At 35.7% G+C, this 25,235-nt stretch overlaps 1 protein-coding gene across 1 annotated transcript in view; it reads left to right on the top strand.

Annotated features, from left to right (window-relative positions):
- The window catches only part of ZNRF2 (zinc and ring finger 2), a 97,229-nt gene that overhangs the window by 65,526 nt on the left and 6,468 nt on the right, over nucleotides 1-25,235 (top strand). Inside the window, exon 3 of the mRNA XM_029233317.1 lies at nucleotides 18,970-19,075. Within this exon, the coding sequence (XP_029089150.1) occupies nucleotides 18,970-19,075 (106 nt within the window). The remainder of the gene's footprint in view (nucleotides 1-18,969; nucleotides 19,076-25,235) is intronic.

The following is a 25,235-nucleotide window of genomic DNA, read 5'->3' on the forward strand; positions in this document are numbered from 1 at the left end:
GGAGAAAGACAGGTGAAGAAAGAATGAATTGGGTTTAGTGAGTGCTGGAAATGGGGAGGGAGGCGTCACAGGTGACTTGAGGATTGGCAGTGGAGGACTCAATTTTGGGTAAAGAGATTGTAAGAGAATACCTAGCTGCTCTAAACTTTGTGCCAGGGATGTTGGTCTTTGCAAAATGTGAAAATTGTGAAATGTGATTCTTTTCAAAGGATTTTTCCAAAACGAGTAAGGGTTAGGGTTAGGGTCACTGAGTATTTTGTTGCTTTCAAGAAAGATTTTACAGAGGACTATTGAAGAAATGGCTTGTGAATATTTTTTCAATGACCATTTATTACTTGTATAACTTTTTTTTTTTTAATGGTTTTTCTCTCTCGTGTAAGTCATCTTGGCCCTGATAATTCACAGCACTGCCCTGCATTTGCCTCAGAGATGGCCTTGAGAAATATCTTCCCAGATACTGAGTGGTTTGGTTTCAGGGAAGGCAGTATTAACAGAGTGGCTTTGCCTTTTTGGTGAATTGTATTTAACTCTTAACATTTTAACAGTGTATTAAGGTAATAGAACAATAAAAATAATAAAAATATTCTAGGTAGTTTCACTCCTTTGCTATCTGAATATTTATAATATTTATGATTTGCTTGATTTCTCCCATTTTTTGCTGGACTGATTTTGGGATCTCTAGGCTTCTTGACCTCTAAATACCTCCTAGATTATTGTTACTTAGGATTTCTTTTATTTTGCTCCCTTTAAACTGTATTTCTTGGTATTCAGTTCTTAGACCTTTCCTTGTAATGCTTTTTGGTATGAGAGGCCTTTCTGTAGCTGAAAAATCTTTGACACCCAGTACCCAAATCTTGGTTTCTAAATACCATTCTCCTGTAAAAAGAAAACAGGGCTTCTTGGAGAAATGGCTGATTCGAGGGCTGGAGCAGAGAAAATAAAAGCCTGGAGATCTTGTGTTGTCTGAAAGCAAGGAAGTGCTCAAAAATCAAAAAGATGAGGGCATAGGAGCCAACCTGAATGAGCTCCCAGTGAATAATTTGAGCAAGAAAATTAATATAGCATGGTATTGAATTATAACTCAAAATATAAAATAAATATATCTGGTTCCATCAATCAGTCAGTAAAACAGAAGAGTAGAAGTTTAACTTGGAGATTAAGCCTAAGAGACATTTCTTTTTAAAAAGTTGGTTTTTTTTTAAAAAATTTAACGTTCCTATTTGTGGTGATTTAAAAGAATTTTTTAATGGGCCGTAGGTGCTCTCTGATTTTAAGTATCCCCAAGACACACTAAGACATATTGTGTATGGCACAAATATAACTTGAAATACGTAATCTCAGTTTATTATCACCCTTTCAATAATGGATAAAAGGGATTTTTAGGGGGATGAGAGCTACTGTTGTAAGCCCCAGCAACAAAAGACTTCATAATTTTCTCTTCCTCTGGTTTTAGAGGGAAAATGCGAGTTAATTTTCTCTCATTTTTATATTGTGGAATTCTCATAGTGAAGGACTCCTATTATGAAGTCTTACTTTCTAGCTTCAGACATTTTATGTTTATTATATACAGAATACAGATGAGTGAATATAAAGTATAGCCTGTTATTCATTAACATAAGACTCAACTGGACTGTACATGTTTTACACTATATTAAATCTTACAAAGAAAAGATGTTTACTGTCTTGCTCAATGCTTTTTTTTTTTTTTTTTTAAGATTTTCAGTTTATCTGTTAAGGAGCATGATTTATCTCTACATTATTTGTTTTGATTCATTGAGAACCTATATCTTTAGTGTTAAACTTGTTAAATTTTTGTCTAGTATTTTATAGTTTTGCTACTGTTATGGATGGCATTTGCTTACCGTTTGAATATCAAATTGGTTTTGCTGGTAGAAAACGAAGGCTGGTTGTAGGCGAGTCTTTGGATTTTCTAGATTTATGACTTCATCTGCAAATGAAGATAACATTTTCAAGTGTTTATGCACATGTGTTGTTTCTTTGTCTTACTGCATTAGTTTGAAGCTTACAAATGATGTTGATAATAGTGGTGCCAGTGGACATGCCCGTCTTATGTGTCTGTAGTGTTTCATTGTTTCATAGATGCTTGCTTAGAATTTTGGTATATCATCTTTATTGTATGTCATTCTTGTCTCATTCTCTTTTACTTACGGCAAGAAACAGCCTAATTTTAGTAAATGCTTTTTCCCCTTTTTATTTGTTGATAAATTAACGTTGGTAGATTTTCTGATGTTTCAGTTGAATTGTGTTGATTTCTAATGTTGCTGGATTTAACTGTTTGATCATGGATTATTAATCTTTTAAAACAATGCTACCAAGTTTGCGCTAGCTAAAGATTATGCTAGTAAAATAAGTGGGAAAGCTTTCCATCTTTTCTCTTCTCTGGAATAATTTGAAAAACCCAGGAAGGACTGTTCTTTTCATATCAGATAGAATTTGACTGTAAAACCATCTACCCCCCCCCCCCTTTTTTTTTTTTTTTGTTCGCTGTATGCGGGCCTCTCACTGTTGTGGCCTCTCCCGTTGCGGAGCACAGGGTCCGGACGCTCAGGCTCAGCGGCCATGGCTCACGGGCCCAGCCGCTCCGCGGCATGTGGGTCCCTCCCGGACCGGGGCACGAACCCGAGTCCCCTGCATCGGCAGGGGGACTCTCAACCACTGTGCCACCAGGGAAGCCCAACACCTTTTTTTTAAGGTAGATCTTTGACAGTCCTTATAACTTCTGTGATTATTAGTATATTAATGTTCTTCTACTTCTTCAGTCAATTTTGGGAATTTGTGTTTTGTTAGAAAATAATTGTTTTCTTCTAAATGTCCTAATTAATTGCCATAGCATTGCATGAACGTTTTCTTACAAATATTTTAATTTTTAAAATATTTTTGATTATATGGCCCTTTTCGTTCTAATGTTATATATTTTTGTACTTTTGAACCTTAAGCTAGTTAAAATGGCTTATGTTTAATTGATATTTTCAAAGAAGCTACTTTAGAGTTGTAAATAAAGCTATTAATTTATTAGTACTATGTACTGAATAAAGCTACTTATTTCTTTGCAGTTTTTCAATTTTTTTTTTTTCTTTGCGGTACGCGGGCCTCTCACTGCTGTGGCCTCTCCCGTTGCGGAGCACAGGCTCCGGACGCGCAGGCTCAGCGGCCATGGCTCACGGGCCCAGCCGGTCCGCGGCATGTGGGATCTTCCCGGACTGGGGCACGAACCCGTGTCCCCTGCATCAGCAGGCAGACTCTCAACTACTGCGCCACCAGGGAAGCCCCAATTTTTAAATTTTAATAAAAGTATTTTAGAAATAGAAGTATTTTCTTATAAGAGCTTTATTTGTATCTGAGCTTTTAATATGAAATATTTTTGTTAATGTCTAGATAATTTCTCATTTCAATTTTTAATTCTATTTTGATTCAGAGGTTAACTAGAAAAAAATCCTTCTTAATTTTGAAGATAAATTTTTTTATGAGGGGAGGGGTATGTATGATGGGAAGTCTTTTTGATCTTGATATTAGAGAATGCTGCCCATAATAACTATGTTTTTGAAATTCATTGTTGTTTTCTTTGTGACCACGTACTTCACTGACCTCTGTAAATCATGAATATAAGAGAAGCATATATGTTTTCTGTAGAGTAAAAAATTTACTTCTACTATTATTCTTTTTAATTCATATGTATATAAGTACTTCCAGTAAATTGAGTTTGGTTGTATTATTGAAATATTCTGTATCCTTGCTTATGTTTGGTTTACATAGTCTGACAGATTTGGAGAGAAGTTTGTTAAAGTATCTATCCCCTCTGTGGCCATGGTTTTACTAATTTTTTCTTATTATTTTTAAGTTCCTGTTGGTGATAGTGTCCTTGCAACAGTCTTTTTTCTGGCTTTATATATTTCATAGCTATGTTATTTGAAAAACTATTTTTGACTTATTTTCTATTTGGGTTGAATCTTTTTATGTTATAAAGTACACTTCTCTCTGTTCTGCTTTCTCCAAGATTTTTTTTTTTTCTTTTCTTTTTTTTTTGCCGTACGCGGGCCTCTCACTGTTGTGGCCTCTCCCGCTGCGGAGCACAGGCTCCGGACGTGCAGGCTTAGCGGCCATGGCTCACGGGCGCAGCCGCTCCGCGGCATGTGGGATCTTCCTGGACCGGGGCACGAACCTGAGTCCCCTGCATCGGCAGGGGGACTCTCAACCACTGCGCCACCAGGGAAGCCCTCTCCAAGATTATTTTGACTTAGGTTTACCAGAAACTGTGAAGGGTCTGAGAATTTTACCCTACTTGTAAGGTAACATATCAGTCTGCCACAGTTTCATGAATTTTGGCAGAAAAGAGAATCAAAGGACTTCTATTATTATTAATCATAACAGCAGCCAGAGTATCAGCATTTTTTTGTGCCACTTCCTGAAGTCCCTGTTCCCACAGGGTGATGGTGAAGAGGGCAAGGGGGTATCTGCATGCTCAGCGATTTGCATTACACAAGAGGAACCCTGAGCTTAGGGAAGTAAGCAGGTCCACCCTTGCGCTGGAGGGGACACTGAATCTTTCAAGGCTTTTTGCTCTACAAAGATCCTTGAAAAGATAGTCCAAGACTTGAACAGGAGAGACCCATAGAGAATTGTTACCCCAACAGTTTCTTTTTATTTGTACTTGCCTATCTTTGCTTATTCTTTTTTTTCTATAATTAATTTAAATTTTATTTTTGAATAGGTAATACGTTTGCCAAAGCAGAGAGGTACAAAGGATGTACCGTGAAGTCTTGCCCTCACCTCAGTCCCTCAGTCACCCTTTCCAGAGGTGGCCAGTACTATCAATTTCTTGTGATCCTTCCAGAGATATTTAATGCATATGCAAACAAATATATACATATGTTCTGTTCCCACACACTCTTTACACCATGGTATCATGCTGTAAACATTCTGAACCTTGAGATTGTTTTATATATCCTGGAAATTATTCCAAATGATCTTCATCGTTCTCTTTACTATTATTACCTTATATATATGTATATATTTTAAAAATAATTTATTTATCTTTTTAATTTTTGGCTGCGTTGAGCCTTCATTACTACGCGTGGGCTTTCTCTAGTTGCGGCAAGCAGGGACTACTCTTCGTTGCGGTGCGTGTGCTTCTCATTGCGGTGGCTTCTCTAGTTGTGGAGCATGGGCTCTAGGTGCGCGGGCTCAGTAATTGTGGCACACAGGCTCAGGAGTTGTGGCGCATGGGCTTAGTTGCTTTGTAGCATATGGGATCTTACTGGACCAGGGATCGAACCCGTGTCCCCTGCATCGGTAGGCAGATTCTTAACCACTGTGCCACCAGGGATGTTCAATTACCTTATATTTTATAGGTGGATGAACCACAGTTAATTAACCAGTCTCTTGTGGATGGGTGTTTAAGTTGTTCCTGGTATTTTGTATGTGTATGGTATGTCTATGGGATGTAGTCCTTGAAATCTTGCTTGGTCAGGGATGTATGTACATTTATATTCCTGGTAATACGTCTAGTATTTTATTTTAATGATGGAGTGTATTTGCTAATATACAGGATATTTGCAAAAATTGTTACTTTTTAAAAATTTATTCAGATATTCTGTATTTTGGGGGAATACCTTCTTTGACTCAAAAGTTGTTGAGTGTTTTTAAATTCCTAGATGTTAGGGGCTGAGGGGCTTTTTCCCTCTGGTTTTGTGATTTTCTAGTTTTACTATATTGTGATCAGTGGATGTTATCTATACTATTTCTATATTTTAGTTTATTAAGATTTTCTTTGTGTAGTTTAATATGTGGTCATTTTGGGCAAGTGTTCCATGTTTGTGTTCAGTTTAAAAGGTCTTTTATATCCATCTTTTTTCTCACTTTATTTGTCATTGGCTGAGGTAAATTAAAGTCTTCTATTGCTAATTTTTCTATTTTTATCTGTATTGCCTATACTTTTTTGCTTTATGAATGCTGATGCTATGAATAAATACGTTATTCCTAACTATTATAACTTAGGTGCCGTTGCACCTTTTAGTACTATAAACGGTCCTTCGTCTTCTTTAATGCCATCTCATTATATTCAGCCTTGTCTAATGTTAAGATTGTAATTCTTTATTTCTTTTAGTTTGTATAGTTTGTATTTGCCTGATAAATGTTTTCTCTTCATTTCAACTTTCATCTTTTTGTTTCATATATGCTTCTTGTATACAATGCAGGGTTAATTTCATTTAGGATCCAATCTAATCTTTCCTTTTTATTGTGTTGGTTTAGTCCATTTACATTTATTAATATGGCTAGTTTTAATTCTGTTGTTATGTATTGATACTTTCTGTTTTAATGGCTTTTTAAAAACGTTTCACCAAGTGGCCAGTTTTTCTGTTCCATATGCCTCCTCTTTTACTTAGGAAGAACTATTGTTGTTTATTTAGAGATTATTTTCATAAATATAACTATATAGTATCCTTAAGTTTATATTTTTAGACACTATTAATTTCTTTCTATGAACAGTGATGAAATTGAATATATTTCCTCTTTCTGCCTTTCGTACCACTCTGTCCCAATTTTAGTTATTACATTATCTTAATCTTTACTCTTATGCTATTAAATATATTTATACTTCTCTTATTTGCCTTGTCAACTTCAAATGATACTTTTTTACACCCAATTATTATAGATAATAATGAACTTTTAATTTTTTAGGTATATGTTATATATTATCTAATCATAATTCCCACATTTGTTTTAATCTTACAGTTAAGTAGATTCAGTTCTCACTGCAAATCTTTTTGCTTTAGCTATTCCAGGCATCTCTTGGTTAGCTGAGGTTTATCCTCATATAAATCCTTTGAGAAGGGCTCATGGGAAACAGTTTACTAGACTGCTTGCATGTTTAATATTGGTTGTCTGTGTTTTTTGTTTTTGTTTTTGAATAACAGTTTGGGTGTGAAATCTTTGGGTTGTGCTTCCTTTATTTGAGGATATTATAAGCTTTCTTCCAGTCTTACAGTGTAAAATGCTTCTCTGGAGATGTCTGAGACCAGCCTGATTTCACCTCCTTTTAGAATTGACAGTCTTTTTGCCAAGGTGCCCAAAGAACTCTATTTTTTTTGACCAATATCTACTAGCATATATTTTAAATAGTGTTGATATTTCATGATAAGTTTTTTCTAGGATTCAATTCAATTCTAGGATTTAAGTATATAGATCTAGATCTATTTTTGTTTCTGTGATGTAATTTTATTTTTTACCATACTGTAGGTGTGTAATAGGATCTCCTTTTCTTGTCTTCCTTAGGTAACATTTTTTTCTGTAATTATTAAAGCTTTTTTCATTTCCAGTTTACTATTCTCAGTTTTGACCCCTTGTGTTCCTAACTGTGATATCAGGTATGTCTGTTCTTTCTTGTTCTCCTTCTAGTTTCACCTTCATTTTGTAATAGGCTTTTTTCCCTCTTCTTTTTCATCTTCATTCCTGAGCTCTTATATCTTGGCATGTGTTCTGGGACAGTTGCTTCTCTAGGTTTCCCTGTTTTGTTTATTTTTTTCTTTTTAATTCATAGTAAATAAGTTGATTTGTTGAGGCTAGATAGTAGTTATATGATGTCCTGTTATACTGTTCAACACACATACATTTACATTATAGCTGGTAAATTTAGTGTTGTTCTTTCCCTTATTTGGTATTTATTGTCTATTTTACTTTGTTCTTCCCAGCCTTCTCTGGATTGATCAAGTTACTTTCCCTTTCCTCCAGATTAGTTCGGAACTTTTACTATACATCTTTCATTCCTTTGTTGGTTACCTTGCTTTAATATATATTTTTAAACATATACTTCTGTTTTATTCTATCAAAATTAGGAGTTTTCTTTGTGCTCATCCCCCTAATATATTATTCTTGCTCACTTTCCTGTCCCCTACTCCCCTCCCCCTCTATCTCCAAGTCCTGAATATTACGAAATAATTTAGACTTTACATCCTAATTACGTATTAAGTTTTGCACTGGCAGGATGTTCCTTTTGTTTCAAAAATCCTTAGTTATATTACAGTTTCAGTCACAGTATTATCTATTTAGATTTAAATTTCACTTAAACATATTTCATTGCTCACTGCTGTTTTTTGTACTCTTTAATTTTCACTTTCTGTATATTGAGGGTTTTGTTCTTAATTTTCTTTTTTGTTAAAAGCATTTTCATGAATAATTTCCTTAGAAAGCCTTTCATGGATGGTATACTTAATGAGCTGTTGGATTCCCAGGTGTTTCTTGTTCACCTTCATATATGATTACTATCTTTTGCTGAATATAGGATATTTTTATTTCTTTTTTTTTCCCTTTAAGTCTGTAAAATTGTGTATTGTCTTACTCCAAGTATTACAGATGTGAAGTCTTGCTGGGTCTCATTGTTTTTTCATCTTAACTTACCTGTTCTTTCCATAAATGGAAGCTTACAGGTTAATTTTTTTTGAAGGTTGGAAATCCTCTTTTTTTCCCAGGATGCATCTATTTAAGTGTTTTTTCACTCTACTCCCATCTTTATTAATTCTGCTTGAGACTTTATAAACCTTTTCAGTCTAGCAACTCAAATGTTTAGTCAGCTCAGGGATTATTTTCTTCTAGTATTTCTTTGATTATTATTTCTTTCTCTGTTCCTTTTCTCTTCCTGTGAGTCCTGTAATTTCAACATTAGAGCTCCTTGATGTATCCTCTGTCTTATGTTTTTGTTAATTTTTTTTTTTTAGTTACATGATATTTATTCTAGATTACTAACTTAGTTTTCTGCATTGGCCTTCCTTTTTCCCTTCTGAAATATTAAAAAATAATGGGTTTTGGTTCTAGGAATTTCTACTTGTAAAGTCATCATCACTTTCCTCCCTCCCTTTCTTCCATCCATTCATTTGTTCTGATATCATAGTAGGTGTCTATTTCAGTTTATCAGCTTGCTTCACCTTCATTCACATTGTTGTGTATACTTAGTTTATGACCTTTCTCTGTTCCATAATGTTAGCACACATGTAGATCATACTATTATTTCTTTCTCAAATAGAAGTGGATAGAATGTAGGATATTCTTCTCTTGTGAGCCTTGTGGTCATTAGCTTGGCACACACTAGCCCTTTTTGTTTAAAAGTGTGAGCAAAGAAGTTTCCCTGTTCTTGGGTGCAGAGAGAGTTCTGTCCTCAGGCCAACTTAGTAGCTTCTTTCTTTCAGTAGTGCTTTCACTGTCAGAGCAGCCTTCTTCCCTTGTTCCAGTGGGATTCACTCAGGTACTGAAGTTGCCTGGGCAACTGAAGGATTGGTAAACTTTGAGCAGAAAGAAATAAACCTGTTTCAAAATCAGTGTGTTTCCCCTCCTCTTAAAACAATTTTTTTATAAACCCATTTTACACTTGCTGTCTCTTGATTTTTCATGAGGTTTCATTATCTGAAGTTTCAGATGAATCTAGATTTAGATTCTCCAGGATCCAGCAATTAGTTAGTTATTTTAGTAATTTAGTCACAGTGTTTAGTCATTTAGTAGCAGGGTGAAGAGGGATCAAGAAAGAACTCTGAGTTGTTAATGTTACATGACTGTTGTCAGAGCTACTGGTTCTCACCTTCCTGCTTTTTCCTTCAGGTACATTTGAGTTTCACACTTTGCTTTATTATCTTAGGAGTGGACATTTAAAATCTCTCTCCTGTGCATACATAGTGCTTTTAATTCTTTACCCATACATGCTAATCAACCTATAATTATTTATTGGCAAACTCCACATATATTCAGTGCTTTCTGGTTGATTGGCTGATATGAACCACTGGATAAAGAAGAAGTCAGTACACTTAAAAAAAAAAATAGGAAAAAGAATAGGTCTGAGCTCAGCTGAGTCACCAGCCTGCAAGTGAAGTGCCCAAGTCACTGAAACACCAACCCTCTGGCTTTGGGGCCTTTTCTCTGCCATTGGTTCATTTGTTGCTTGGTGCTTTCTTTAGTCTTCGGAGATCTTTTGCTTCATTAGCTATTCAAAAAATATTTATCAAGCAGTTACTGTGTACAAAACACTATGCTACGTGCTGGAGTAAGCAGAACCTACAAGGTTCTCTGCCCTCATGGAATTTACTGCTTCTTGAATACAGAGGTTGCAAAGTATTGGCTACATTAGGCTCACAGACTTTTTTTTGTTTGCTTACACAGTATCAAAAATGTTTTTGAGTCAGTATTTTGAAAATGAAGAAATTTCATCTAAAAACCCAAATTTGCAGCTGCTTTAAATATACCTAGCCACACTGGCTCTTTATTCCCACATGGCATTCTATAGTAGGAACTGCCCCTTTAGATAGGACTGTGGGCACCAGTTTGTCACAATTACCTGTTAACCCCTAAAACTAAGGCCAAATTCAGTTGGCATTTATTGTCACAACTGTGCTGTTCTTTTTTCTTATGAAGTAGGTTAAAAGATGAGCTACTTTTTGAACGTTTTCTGGCTTATCCCCCTTTAGGCGTTTTGAGTTTTGACCCTGTACATTATCTACCAGTCAGCCTGCTAATTACCTTGTAGCCTTGGGGAAGCAGCAGGGAAACACCATCACACTTTAGCCTCAGTACGTATACATACACATTGTAATACGCCTTCTCAGATTCATTCTAACAGAATGATAGATAGAATCGTAGTTCATAAATCTGATAATAGTTCTGACATAATATGTTTTGTTGTATGCTATAATACAATACCATTGTATTGACATTTTTCAGTTTCAATATGATAGTAGAATTTTGTTTAGCTAACATTTAGAGCCTTAAGCATTTTTACATTCATTAGTTCTTTTATTTTTAATCATCAATATGAAAGACTGTGAGATGCAGGTATTATGACTTGCAATTTATTTGAAGAAAATGAGACTCAGAATTTTGTGCATTGTCCAAAGTTCAGGCCTATTCTTTTCCGTAAGACTGCATTCCATTTGCGTTATCTCATTAGATCTTCATAACACTTTTAAGAGACAAGTCTAGCAGGTTTCATCATTTCTTTAGATTGGAGAAAACAAACTCAGAGGAAGTGTCCTTTCTTGCCAGTAATCACATAGCTAGTATTCAGAACATACCTGCTCCTTGCCAGGTACAGTGGTAGGTATTTAACAGATATTATTTAATTCTTACCATTGCCCTATGAAGTAGGTATTATTACCCCATTATATTCCTAAACCCGTTGCAGAGTTGGAATTTGAACCTAGAACTGTCTATAAATAACACTTTTTTTAAATTTGCTACATTATATTACCCAGATTGTTTGACTCTTTTGTTATTGCCATTAAAGCCTACATTATAATTGAATACATTAATCTAATTCTAAAAGTATACAATCATAAATTAAGTTAGAAAATCAGCTTTTTTGGTTTTTTTAGGACTGATGTTTTTCTCTCTGCATTGATTCAAAACAAAAATGGACCTGAAACTTTTTAGTTCAAAGTATATTTTATTCTATTTTTGTATATATTCAGGAGTTTCTTTTCTTTTTTTTTTCTTTTCTATATGTGTGTGTTTTGGGGTATTTTTTTGTTTGGTTTTTGGGTCTTTTTATTTTTTTAATGTGGACAATTCATTTAGGTAAACACTTATTCAGGGTTTATCAAATCAGCGATTTGTAACAGGGAGGGAGTAAAGGAAAGTCATCTTAATTTGGTATGAAGATTGGGGAGTAAGTTGGTAATTTAAAAATTTCTTAGATGACTTGTATAACTTCTTGCAGCTTATTAGGTACCTTTTTTTAAAAAATTAATTCATTAATTTTTGGCTGCATTGGGTCTTCGTTGCTGTGCGCGGGCTTCTCATTGCAGTGGCTTCCCTTGCGGAGCACGGCTCTAAGCATGCAGGCTTCAGTAGTTGTGGTGCGTGAGCTCAGTAGTGTAGCTCGCCAGCTCTAGAACGCAGGCTCAGTAGTTGTGACGCATGGGCTTAGTTGCTCCGTGACATGTGGGATCTTCCTGGACCAGGGATCGAACCATGTTCCCTGCATTGGCAGGCGGATTCTTAACCACTGCACCACCAGGGAAGTCCCAGTATCTGGTTTTATAAAATACCTATTCCTGAGCTATTTTTTTAGGCAAGTTAGAAACAAAAAGGTCCAAGAAAGCTAAATCTGTAAGTTTTAGTTAGTGTTGTTTTTGTATATTTTACCTTTTGGAGTATGTACTTTGGGTTCCATTTTCTTTTACTTATATTTTCTTGGAGAAGGTGCCAAATGTCAATTTCCAAAATATTCCTAAGAGTAGTACACATCTTTCCTTAAAAGTCATCAGAAGAGTCACAACTTCTGTCTCCTCTTGAAGAATAGTCTTAATTTTAAAGTAAATTTCTAACAGTGCAAATGAAAAGTGGGTATGTGTTTAGCCAATTCTCAATTATATTTAACCTAAAGAAAGCATTGATGCAGTAAATGTCAGTAGCATCTAGGCAGAGGAAGCCCGCAATTTCCCATTGAACCAGAATAAGAAGTTTCCAAACAGGGTAAAATTTGACCCTGACCATGAACTTTGAGTTTTAGACAGTTTAGTAAAGGTTATCCCCATGTTTTTATTGATATATTAATCTTACAGTGAAAATGACTGTTTCCCTTTGTTAAATATCATTTCTAACTCCCCTTAATGATACTTGAGTACAGTAACATCTCACGGATCTGTAATCTAGAATATTAATGTTAACTTCTCTTAAGTCCATTAGATATAACTCTGTATCTGAAGGTATTTATTAAACCTTGTGAGCCGCAATTTTTCATTCTTAGAGTAATTGCTTCTTACTAATGTTGTGAATTTTTTTAATTCTTGACTTTTCTAGGGATTATTTCACATTTCAGCTGCTTTTGTTTTCTACTGCTATCATTGAGGGTTCAAGAACAAAAAATAAGTCTTCAGGTAAAAATGCCTGATCCATAATAGTGCTTGGCATTGTATTTTGCTGAAAAGATCATACACCTTCGGATGCTTGACCTGAAAATAAGGTTGTGATGATTATGAAATTTTCGCATGGAGTTTTGTTGGCTGCCTCTAACAAATTTGGTCTTGTTGTTTTTCTCCCCCACCACCCCAAAGGATTTTGGCTGTCTGCTTTTTTTCATGTTGTCTTGATGTGCAATAACTATATGGATATGTGCTTGTACTTGCTAAATATTTTAATTTTGCATATTTGGCTGCTTGAATTTTAAGTAATTTCTTTGGGTGATGCAAATTAAGAGCTTGAGGCTATAAGTAAAATAACAGTTTACAGAAGTTTTTAGTTTATAAATGTGTGTTCCTTATCTACTGTATTGAAATATATAAATGTCACATTTTGCAAAAATTAAATTTACAATTCAGTTCCTCAGTTGCACACATTTCAAGTGCTATTTTCAGGCCGTATGTGGCTAGTAGCTACTGTTTTGGACAACACAGTTAAAAGATTATTTCTGTCATCATAGAAAGTTCTATTGGACAGGGCTGTTTTCCTGTTCCATAGAAGGAAGTAAGCGGTAAAGTGTGAGCTCATTTCTGATACCAGTTTTTATAGCAGTTTAATAACTCCAGAAGATAAAGCATATGACCAGTCTTAAGCATACTTCCTCTAAATAGGTATCCTCTATCCTCACCTTTAATATTTCAAACCTAACGTTGCCTAAAACAGTTTGCTTCTGTATTTATACTCTTAAAGTGAAATTGTTTTGTAGCAAAATTCATGAAGTTGTAGAAGGGCCAAAGACTTACCCTAAATTTGAATCCTGACCCTAGAACTTACTAGTTTAGTAACTTCTGGTAAGTTACGTAATTTATTTGAGCCTCAGTTTCTTCATCTGTAAAATGGAGGTAACCTTAGTTGCCTCATAGGATTAATAAAAGACTTAAGTATGTCTAAAAGCATGTAACAAAGTGGACATTTATAGTACTTTTATATATAGAATGAAGCCAAAACGTTTAAAAGTTAATTAGGCAGTATCGTTTGTATGGAGTTGTTACCAGTCTGGCAATTAATAATAGGTCTCTAGAAATGGCTGGGTCAAGAGTATCCTATAGAAGTTTCTGTTGGCCATGGGATTATTTATGGCATTTTATAAAATTGCAACAACTAGAATAACCAGAATGGGGAGAAGAGGAAAGAGAAAAATGACCAACTTTGTTTTTCAAGAAGTCCATAAAGGTTTTTCTGATAATGATAAAAACTGATATTTTGTATAGTGTTTTTATAACATGAATTTTTACACAAGAGTCTTTAAAATTTCATCTCTGTAATATTTTGAATACCTTTATTAGTGCTAGTATTAAAGAAGAGTAAAAGGAAACTCAAGGGTGACCAGCATTTTGGATGTTATGTACCTAACTAATAGTGAGAATGGAAATTCATATATCGTTTGCAGCTTTAAATCTTATGCTCTTTCTACTTCAGCATGCTCTTTCCTTGATAGCAGTTGTTTTCTGAAGCAGGGTATATTTCAGAATCTCTAGGGATGGGGCCCAGGTATATGTTTTTTTGTTTTGTTTTGTTTCTCTGTTGAGCAGAATACATACCCAAGTGATTCTGGTGCCTACTTCTTGATAAAATCATTGTTCTATTCTAGGTTTAATTCTTCTTTTCCTGTATCAGTACCTCTAAATCAATGCATAGACCATGTGAATAAATCAAAGAATTAGACTGATAAGGAATACACTGATTCCAGCTGTTAGGTGGGACATCAACAACACTTTTGAAAAAGCAACACAAGTTTAGTTTCCTGTTCACAGTCTTGAGTACCTGTCCACTAATCAGTGCTTGTGGAGAGCGGGAATTCCATACTAGCCAACCATGGTAGTTAAATCTATTTGTGTTCCCTTCTCTGCTTTTCTCATATTAATTTTGGCTAGTTAGTAGTCTACCCTTAAGGTATTCTAGTCCTAAAACATTGACTCCTTATTGCCTGAGATGGTTTCTTCATGAATGTTTTCAATTGATTAGCTAAAGACTTTTAATAACCTTTTCCCAGCTGTCTTAAAGATGCTTCAGTGTCCTGGATTTAGTGGTATTTCTAGGCCCTATTTAACTCTGTATGTATCTCATTACTAAGCTGAAAATTTCCCTTTGAAAGAAAGTACAGTGTCACAATGGGGTAGGAGAGGGGCATACTCTGGAAAACCTCCAGTCAAAAGTTAATCACGTTTCATAGTAACTTTTCAAAAATAAAAACTACCTTCAAACATACAAAGACAGATTCTATTGGAAATAAGACTTTCAAATTTGAAAATTAAGCATTTGCTACTTGGGGCAGTAACTGTTGAGAACGAACTGTCTTTTAACTCAGAGTTGCTTATCAAAATGCAGTTGAGCAGTGACTATAATATGTTAATGTTAACTTTTAATTTTCTGAGCAGAGATCATTTCATTAGAAACTGTTTACATTGGATATTGGGCTGCACTGAAATTAATGTGTTTGGAATGTTCTTATATATGTATATGTATATATACACACACACACATATATATATGTGTATATATATATATCTTAACATAGAAAATACAGTTCTGCATATTTTTTATTACTTGGGCTTTAGGACCTTCTGATTAAAATGACTGACATTAATATGTCATTCTAGATGAAACTAAAAAGATTTTTTAAATTAGTACCTGCAAGGCATATCATTATATTCTTATTTTTATTTTTTTGCCGTATGCGGGCCTCTCACTGTTGTGGCCTCTCCTGTTGCGGAGCACAGGCTCCGGACGCGCAGGCTCAGCAGCCATGGCTCATGGGCCCAGCCGCTCCGCGGCATGTGGGATCTTCCCGGACTGGGGCACGAACCTGCGTCCCCTGCATTGGCAGGCGGACTCTCAACCACTGCGCCACCAGGGAAGCCCTATATTCTTAAAATATATATGCTGTTAATTATATGCAGATTGGGTTTGTCTTTGTTGTACTGTAAATAAATTTTCTTATAAACAGAATAACCAAGGCCTTTTAAGATATTAAAGTTTTCCCAACTCAAAAGATTTTTAAAACCTATTGTAATAAAGAAATGAGAGTTGGTAGTTATAGGTCAACATAAAAGCAAGTGTAAGACACTTACATTTCTGTGAACAATGAATTCAGAAGCTTTTACTTCGTGGATTTCTACCTATTTTTATTTTGTGTTGAGAATCTGTTACATAGATTTATATGGCAAAAATGTGGCAATACTTTTTATTTTTTAAAAGCTGGTCTATCTAATTTATGTTAATAGAGATTTTTTGGTTCCTTTATACTTAAATCTAGATGCATTTTTACTGTATTCCAAAAGGTAGAAAATTTGATACCCTAGCCCATCAATTCTAAGACACACTTTATAAATTTTAACAGCTCTGAAAAATGAGACATGTCTTAAAATTGATTTGTGTCGTAGTTTAATGGAAGCATTTTTTTCTTGGTGAAATATAAAACTCATGGTGTATCTTATAATTATTGATGTCTTAGGCTTGATAAAAAGTGATGGTTAATTTTTTGAAGTTAGTTGTGGGACTTAGATTTATGTTACGATGTGGTATATCTTTGTGGTGAAAAAAATCTAAGTGGTGAGAACATACCACAAAAAATTCCATATTATTTGGAATTATACCTGTACTATGATCTTTTAGTGTTTCCTTCATATCTTTTCCTCTTTTTTTCATTGCTATCATCCTAGTGTTAAATAATAAAACTAAAAAATTTGGTAACAAGTTTGATGTCCTTTATTCAAGGGAAAAACAATCCATAGATTGGGGGACTACAGTGCCTAATAAGCACCTCCCTAGGGGACTTTGGACAAGAGTGAGTTTTATGGGGCCTTAGAAGAGGCACTGTGAAAACAAGGCATGATTGGCTAGGAGGCTGGGGTTTCCTTATAAGGCTAGCAGGTTCTGTTTTCTAGGACAAAGTAGGCTAGCTAAAGCTGAGTTGGAGGATTGTGGTTGGTGTTGGGTTTCCTTGAGAGTGAGGTATTTTCTGTAGTTTAGGCTGACTTAGGTATAGGCTTGGGATGTGGTCAGAGCCACTGAGATGACTTCTATTTTGTGGGTTCCAATATACCAATTAACTTTAACACTAGTTAGGTGCTTTACATTAAACTGGTTCCCTATCTGTGGAAACCTATCCAGAACAAGAAGAGGAAAATGGAGATCAAGAGAAGGAGGAAAGACTTGGGGTTGCAGGTGGGGTCGGGGTTGTGGCTGGGACCTCCAGGGTCAAGAAAAGAAAAATGGGGAGAGGACTCTTGAGGGGAGTGTTAATAGGCATCATTTTCCATTTACCCAGTTCCACTTGCCCAAAAATCTTCTTCTGGTTAAGTCTTTGATGTGATATATTAGCTTGTGAGCTACCCAATAGTTAGCTAAAATTACTTCAACCATATTCCCTAGATTCTGAAAGCATAAGCCTTCTTGCTAAGGCCTTTCCTTTTTCTGTGGAAGTTGCCCTCTTACCCCCTCTAGCCGTATGGGTAAATCATCTGCTGCTACCTTACTTTCTGTAGACCAAATAGAGTCGTATCTCATCTTAATGTGCTATCTCAAAATGAATAACTAAAGGGGGACTACTTACAGAATGGACTTTTCTAGAAGGAACTGTTACAGATATGTGCACAATTAAATTTGTTGGTGTTTATAAGACGTATGGGACTAGCAGATAAGTACTTAATTTTAGGAAACTTTCCTACCTTGCTCTGTGTTTAAGCACTTAGGTAGAGATTAATGCAGCCTTTCCCCTTTAGCTTGTTTGGTTTTATTTCCAAAACCAGTAATTTATCTATTTGTGATATAAATTTATACTGCATGTTCCTGCTTTTGCTTTTTGTTCTCCAAACTTACTAAGAATGTGTACTCTTCAACAGTTTTAATGGCATGTTTTAGTTATTCCTCATTTAAAAAGAGTTACAGGGCTTCCCTGGTGGCGCAGTGGTTGGGGGTCCACCTGCCGATGCAGGGGAAGCGGGTTCATGCCCTGGTCCGGGAGGATCCCGCATGCCGCGGAGCGGCTGGGCCCGTGGGCCGTGGCTGCTGGGCCTGCGCGTCTGGAGCCTGTGCTCCGTGGCAGGGGGGGCCACAGCAGTGAGAGGCCCGCGTACAGAAAAAGAAAAAAAAAAAAAGTCACAAAGTATGTCTGGCTAATATACTCTATTTTAGGCAAGATCCTTGTAAAATTAAAATCTAACGTTAATAAAATGTAATTTAAATTAAAATTTCAGTATAAAACATAAATTGAGAGAACTTTTTTTTTTTCTTTCCCCCGAAAGGAATTTTTGCTTTATAAAGGGTTTCACCATAGAAATATTTTAAACAAAGTGATTAAAATACCCTGCAAGTTAGTGTAATTGCTGCCTGGAGTAGACTTGGCATTGTCATGGGAAAGGATTAAGACCTAAATATAGTACAGTTATTAAAATTGGGAAATTTAATGTTAAAAAGAAAAAAAGGATTAATGTTGAGCCTAATGCCTGAAATCCTCAAGTTTCCAAAAATCCCTTTCAGAATCTACACAAAAGCTTTGATTTACCTTTGTATTTTCTTGAATTAAGCAGATTTTTTTTAAAGTCCTGTATTAAAGATGATTTCTTTAACTTATGCAATTTTGTTATTTTAGAATTTTTAAAATTACAATAGTATTTTCATGTCTTTTCTGCCATGTTCTACTCTATACACTTTTTTGAACTAGCTTGGGCACCAGATTAATATTGATTAGTAGCATAAGGACAATAAATTCCAAATTCCAAATAACTGACTTACTGATAAAGTTTTATAGCAAAGTCATTTGCAAGTTGGAGGATTCCATACTGTTCTTAATTACTAACTGCAGTGCCTCAGTGAAATCTAAATGGAAATGAGAGACACTGTCCATAAGTAAAGGTAAACATTATTCACTGATTTGTGAATAGCATTTCAAATATAGGTGCTGAGTTTTATGTATTTCTGACAAAATATGCCAGTCACCACTCTTCATAAATTAGCATTCACATAATTCTTTCAGTTTTATTGTCCTAAACTCATTTTCTTTTTTCTCAGAGGATGTGCTGAGTAAAGATGCTGGGGAATGTGCAATATGCCTTGAAGAATTGCAGCAGGGAGATACTATAGCACGACTGCCTTGTCTATGCATATATCATAAAGGGTAAGTTTATTTTTATGTTAACCAAATTGATATTAGACTAAAAGACCTTTCTCAGGTTTCACACTTTTGTAGTTAGGGCTGAAAAGATTTCTTCTTCATTGAAACTCCCTTTCCCCATTTCTTAAAAAACAATAGCCTTACTGTTGGTGGGAATGTAAATTGATACAGCCACTATGGAGAACAGTATGGAGGTTCCTTAAAAAACTAAAAATAGAACTACCATACGACCCAGCAGACTCACTACTGGGCATATACCCTGAGAAAACCATAATTCAATAAGAGTCATGTACCACAATGTTCATTGCAGCACTATTTACAATACCAGGACGTGGAAGCAACCTAAGTGTCCATTGACAGATGAATGGATAAAGAAGATGTGGCACATATATACAATGGAATATTACCCAGCCATAAAAAGAAACGAAATTGAGTTATTTGTAGTGAGGTGGATGGACCTAGAGACTGTCATACAGAGTGAAGTAAGTCAGAAAGAGAAAAACAAATACCGTATGCTAACACAAATATGTGGAATCTAAAATAATTTACAAAAAAAGTTGTGAAGAACCTAGGGGAAGGACAGGAATAAAGACGCAGGCGTAGAGAATGGACTTGAGGACACAGGGAGGGGGAAGGGTAAGCTGGGACGAAGTGAGAGGGTGGCATGGACATATATACACTACCAAATGTAAAATAGATAGCTAGTGGGAAGCAGCCGCATAGCACAGGGAGATCAGCTTGGTGCTTTGTGTCCACCTAGAGGGGCGGGAGAGGGAGAGTGGGAGGGAGACATGAGGGAGGAGATATGGGGAGATATATATATATGTATGGCTGGTTCACTTTGTCATACAGCAGAAGCTGACACACCATTGTGAAGCAATTATACTCCAATAAAGATGTTAAAAAAAAAATGGCCTTTTTCCTGCTAGTACTAAAAGTTAAGCCCGTATCTGTTTGCATCCCAAAGGCTACCATTTGTTAAGCATTTACTGTGATCCAGGTGTTGTCCATAGCTTCTTGAATAGGTTATCGTATATAAGCCTTGTAACAATCTCATTGTACAGCTGAGGAAATAAGCTGGGGGACCATAGGCAATCTCTCCAAGGTCACATAGCTGGTAATAAATGGAAGAACTGAGATTCTAGCCATGTCTGTTTGACGCCAGAGCCCATCTGGTTTTTCATAAAGTGTTCTTGGTTTCAGGAAAAATTTGATTTAAGACGATTTAAGGTAACCTACAAAAAGAATAGAAAACTATAACTTTAAAAGCAATAAAAGAAATAATGTGGAATTTTATTTAAAAGCAGGGCATGGGGGTTGGGGAAAACATAGAGAAAATAGTAAATAGTACCAAAACAAAGAGGCAAAAATAAATCCAGTATCAGTAATTATAATAAATCCAAATAGATCAAAGTAACCAGTTGAAAACAAATCGAAAGATTGGGATATGCTGTTGATGAGCAACACACTTAAACATAAGGGATATAGAAAAATATGGATGTAAAGGGATAGTAAACTATATCCAGGAAAATATTAACTAAAGTAAAACTGACAAAGCTAAATTAATATTGGACAAAATTAACTTTATTGCAGAAAATATTAATATTTTATGATAAAAGTATATAAAATTCAATTCTTTGTGTACCAAAGAACACAGTCTCAAAATATTCGTAGGACTGTCAGAAAAAATTGACAAATCCATCATGATAATGGGAAATTTCAACACACTTCTCACTGAGTCAAGCAGACATACACAAAATTAGTTAAGACCTAGAAAAATTGAGCAATACAGTTAACAGATTTGATCTAATGGATATGTATGTGTATGTCTGCACCCAGCAATTAGTACATTTTCTTTTCAAGTACGTATGAAGTGTTGTAGAAATTGATCATGTACTAGACCATAAGACAAGTCTTAACAAACCACAAAACGATGGTACCATACAGAAAGCTGTTCTCTGAGCTCAGTTTGATGTCAGTGACAAAAGATAAATATTCTGGGATCAAAGAAGAAGTCATAAGGGAACTTAGAAAATACTCTGAACTGAATAATAGTGAAAACCAAGGCTTGTGTTAAAAGAAAGACTGAAAGGGACTCCCCTGGTGGTACAGTGGTTAAGAATCCTCCTGCCAATGCAGGGGACATGGGTTTGATCCCTGGTCCGGGAGGGTCCCACATGCCACGGAGCAGCTAAAGCCCATGCGCCACAACTACTGAGCCTACGCACCTAGAGCCCATGCTCCGCAACAAGAGAAGCCACCACAGTAAGCCCACGCACTGCAACGAACAGTAGCCCACGCTTGCTGCAACTGGAGAAAGCCCGTGTGCAGCAACAAAGACCCTATGCAGCCAAAAATAGATTAATTAATTAATTTAAAATATTTTTAAGAAGACTGAAAATCAATAATCCAAGTTCTTACTGAAATTAGAAAATTGGTAACAGAATAAACACAAAGCAAACAAAGATCAGAGAAGAAAAAGATTGAATGAAAAAATTACACACTAGAGTAGAGACTGACAAAGTCAAAAGTTGTTTCTTTGAAAAGAATAATAAAATAGATTAGCCTCTGGCAAGATTGTCTCTAGAAGGAAAAAATAAACAGTATAGGAATGAAAAGGAACACATAACTCTAGATATGGCAGAAATTAAAAACGATTGGAAAATTCTGTGAAAAATTTTATACTTTTCAAGTAAAAAATTTAAACAAAACAGGCAGTTTCCTTAAAAATATAATATTGTCCAAAATAACACAAAAATAGGAAACCTGAATAGACTAATAACTATAAGTAGTTATTAAGACTAACCCTGAAAAACCACAAATAGTTTTTAAAAATCCAAACCAAAAACCTAAAAACAGGCCCATGACGACAGTTGGACAGCAAATTTACCAGATATCCAAAGAACACCATGTTAACAGTTGTAAATTCCCCCCAAAGGTAGAAGATGATAGAAGGTTCTCCCACTTATTTTATGAGAATAGTATAAACTTGATAACCCAAATCAGACAAGGACAGGATAAGAAAGAAAATTAAAAGGAACTCTCATTTATGAATATAAATGCAAAATCCAAAAACATACTAGCAAACCAAATTCATCAATATAGATCGAAAGTAATGCCTTTCAACCCAATTGGATTTACGTTACGAATGCAAAGAAATATATGATTAGAAAATTTATGTATATAAGTTACCACATTAACAGAGGAAGAGGACCAGATTAATAAATTCTATATTATTAATTAAAATCAAAAGCAAAGAATAAATATTAGATAATATATTAAAATTAATAAGAATTTAGCTGGGTTGCCAGATATGAGCTCAACATGAAAAACAGCTGCATTCATATCCCAGTACAAAAAATATATATAACTTTTTTTTAGAATAAAAACATTAACAGCAACAGAAACTACAACAGGAATAAAGTATGTTGAGAATAAATCTTAAGATATTCAAGACTTTAAAACTTTATTGAAAGATATTATAGAAGGTTTAAAATAAATACAGGTACCTTTTTGTGGCTAGGAAAACTCAATGTCATAGAGACGTCACTTCACCCCAAACCTATGTAGTTAATGCTATTCCAGTCAAATCTCAACTAGTTTTTTCATGTAACTTGACAAGTTGATTCTTAAATATATACAGATAAAAGAACAAAGGGCCAAGAATAGTCGAGACACTCATAAAGAAGAAAGCAATGCTAGGGGCAGGGAGCTTGTCCTGTACAAATTCACTATAGGACTATTAATTAAGACAGTGTGGAAAGGGTATAGGTGGGTAAGTGGGAAAGAATAGAGTCCATAAACACTCATGCATATATGGAGAGACAGCATAACATGGAGGTTTAAGAGCATGGGCTGTTGGGAGTCAGGATTCCTAAGGTTTGAATTCCAGCCCCTCTGTTAATTCACTGTGTCATCTTGGCCAAGTTACTTAATTTTTCTCTGCCTTAATCTGTAAAATGAGGCAGTAGTACCAACTTCATAGAGTTGTTCTGAGGTTTTTAAAATTATCATCATTTATTTATTTATTTTTGGTTGCATCGGGCCTTAGTTGCGGCATGTGGGATCTTTTGTTGCGGGGCACGGGTTCTTCGTTGTGGCGTGCAGTCTTCTCTCTGGTTGTGGTGTGCAGGTTTTCTCTCTCTGGTTGTAGCATGTGGGCTCCAGAGCACGTAGGCTCTGTAGTTTGCCGCACGCAGGCTCTGTAGTGAGGCATGCAGGCTCAGTAGTTGTGGTGCGCGGACTTAGCTGCCCTGCAGCATGTGGGATCTTAATTCCCTGACCAGGGATCAAACCTGTGTCCCCTGCATTGAAAGGCAGATTCTTTTTTTTTTTTTTTTTTGCGGTACGCGGCCCTCTCACTGTTGTGGCCTCTCCCATTGCGGAGCGCAGGCTCAGCAGCCATGGCTCACGGGCCCAGCCGCTCTGCGGCATGTGGGATCTTCCCAGACCGGGACACGAACCTGTGTCCCCTGCATCGGCAGGCAGACTCTCAACCACTGCACCACCAGGGAAGCCCAAAAGGCAGATTCTTTACCACTGGACCACCAGGGAAGTCCCTCTTCTGAGGTTTTAAATAAGTTATTTTTAGAAAGTTCTGGCACATAATAGGTGCTATATAAGGTTTGTTTGACATGAATAAATGGAAAAATTGGTTTCCCAATTAGTTCATAAGAATGAACTATTCAGTGAATGGCACTGGGATCGATTGATATGTTATTGCTATGAAAAAATACTGTTATTGATATGAAAAAACAATTGAATCCTGTTTTACATTTGAAATAAGAATTCCAAATTAACTGCCCGTGGAAACTAAAATCTAAAGTGTCGGAAAGAATATTAGAGAGATGTTCTTAACCTCATGGTAAGGAATTATTTGGGGGGCTAAGATAACCTCCCCATAAAAAGAAGACAAGTTGATGAATTTGACTACGTTAAAATTTAAAACTTTTTTTGCATCATGATACTGTGAAAAAGTTAAAAACTAGACCTCAGAGTGTTTTCATAACAACGAAGTTTTGCTGTCTGAAACAGTACTCTCCTTCAGCAACTTTCTGTAATGCAGTTAGCTCATTGTAGTTGGTAAATGGTATAGAAGGGTGACAGTATAATCACATCATACTGGTTCATATATAATATTTTTCAGCACATTAATGCTTTGCTCCATCAAATAAGAGCAAATATGGAAGCAAGCCATGGAAGAATACAGTTAACTTTAAGGATGCCCATTCACCAAGTAGTCTCACACCCAATTCAGTTAGGCTCTGGGATTTATTTTGGAAGTGCCTGTTTACTTCATAGTTCTCAAATTTTGTGCTTTGGCTTTTGTCTCCGTAACTCAAACAGTATCAGTCCTTCCTTAATCCTCTTTATATCAAGCTAACCTCACCCTTTTAAAAGAAATCCTATATTTACAGAGGTATTTTATTTGTTTGGAAGGAACACAGCTTTGTTCCGATTACAGGGTTGTATTATTTGAGTGGTCTGCCTTTAACCTGTTTTTTTTCTCTCATAAACCCTGTTATTTTTAGTCAATAGTTTTGTAGAAAGCAAGGTTCATCAAAAATGTGTATATTATGTTACAGCTGAAATATCTGGATAATAACTTCTTACAAGTCTGTAAGGAAAAGACAAATCAAATTAGAAAAATAGGCAAAAGTTGTTGACAGCCAGTTCACAAAAAGGAGCCGCAAGTGTCCAGTAAGCATACAAATGAGTCTGCTGTACATATCCTACAGCTCAGTAATTCCACTCCTAGGTATATGCTCTGGAGGGACTTTTGATCCTGTGCCCCAGGACGGCGCTGCTGCTACTGCTTAGTGTGCAGGTTCAGGGTGAGATCAAGGAGCTTCTACCAGGAAATAAAGCAATACCGTGCTGTCTTCATTAAGAAAGCTGTGCAGTGCTTAAAAAAGTCAATCAGAACTGTGTTTAGAGGACTGGTAACAAATAACTCAAGGATCAGCACTGTGTGTACCACCCCTTGAGTAGTGCTGGCTAAGAGATGTATAGGAATGTTCATAGCATCACTGAAAGTGTCCATTGGTAAAAGAATGGATACATAAATTGCAGTGTGCTTATACGATGGAACATTATACACAGTGAAAATGTAAAAACTAGAGCCTTACTTATTAACAGTTGCGAACCTCAAATTGACTGAAAA

The sequence above is a fragment of the Monodon monoceros genome, unplaced genomic scaffold, assembly GCF_005190385.1.
Source record: "Monodon monoceros isolate NGI ecotype Baffin Bay Population unplaced genomic scaffold, NGI_Narwhal_1 Super_Scaffold_2, whole genome shotgun sequence".
Taxonomy (NCBI): domain Eukaryota; kingdom Metazoa; phylum Chordata; class Mammalia; order Artiodactyla; family Monodontidae; genus Monodon; species Monodon monoceros.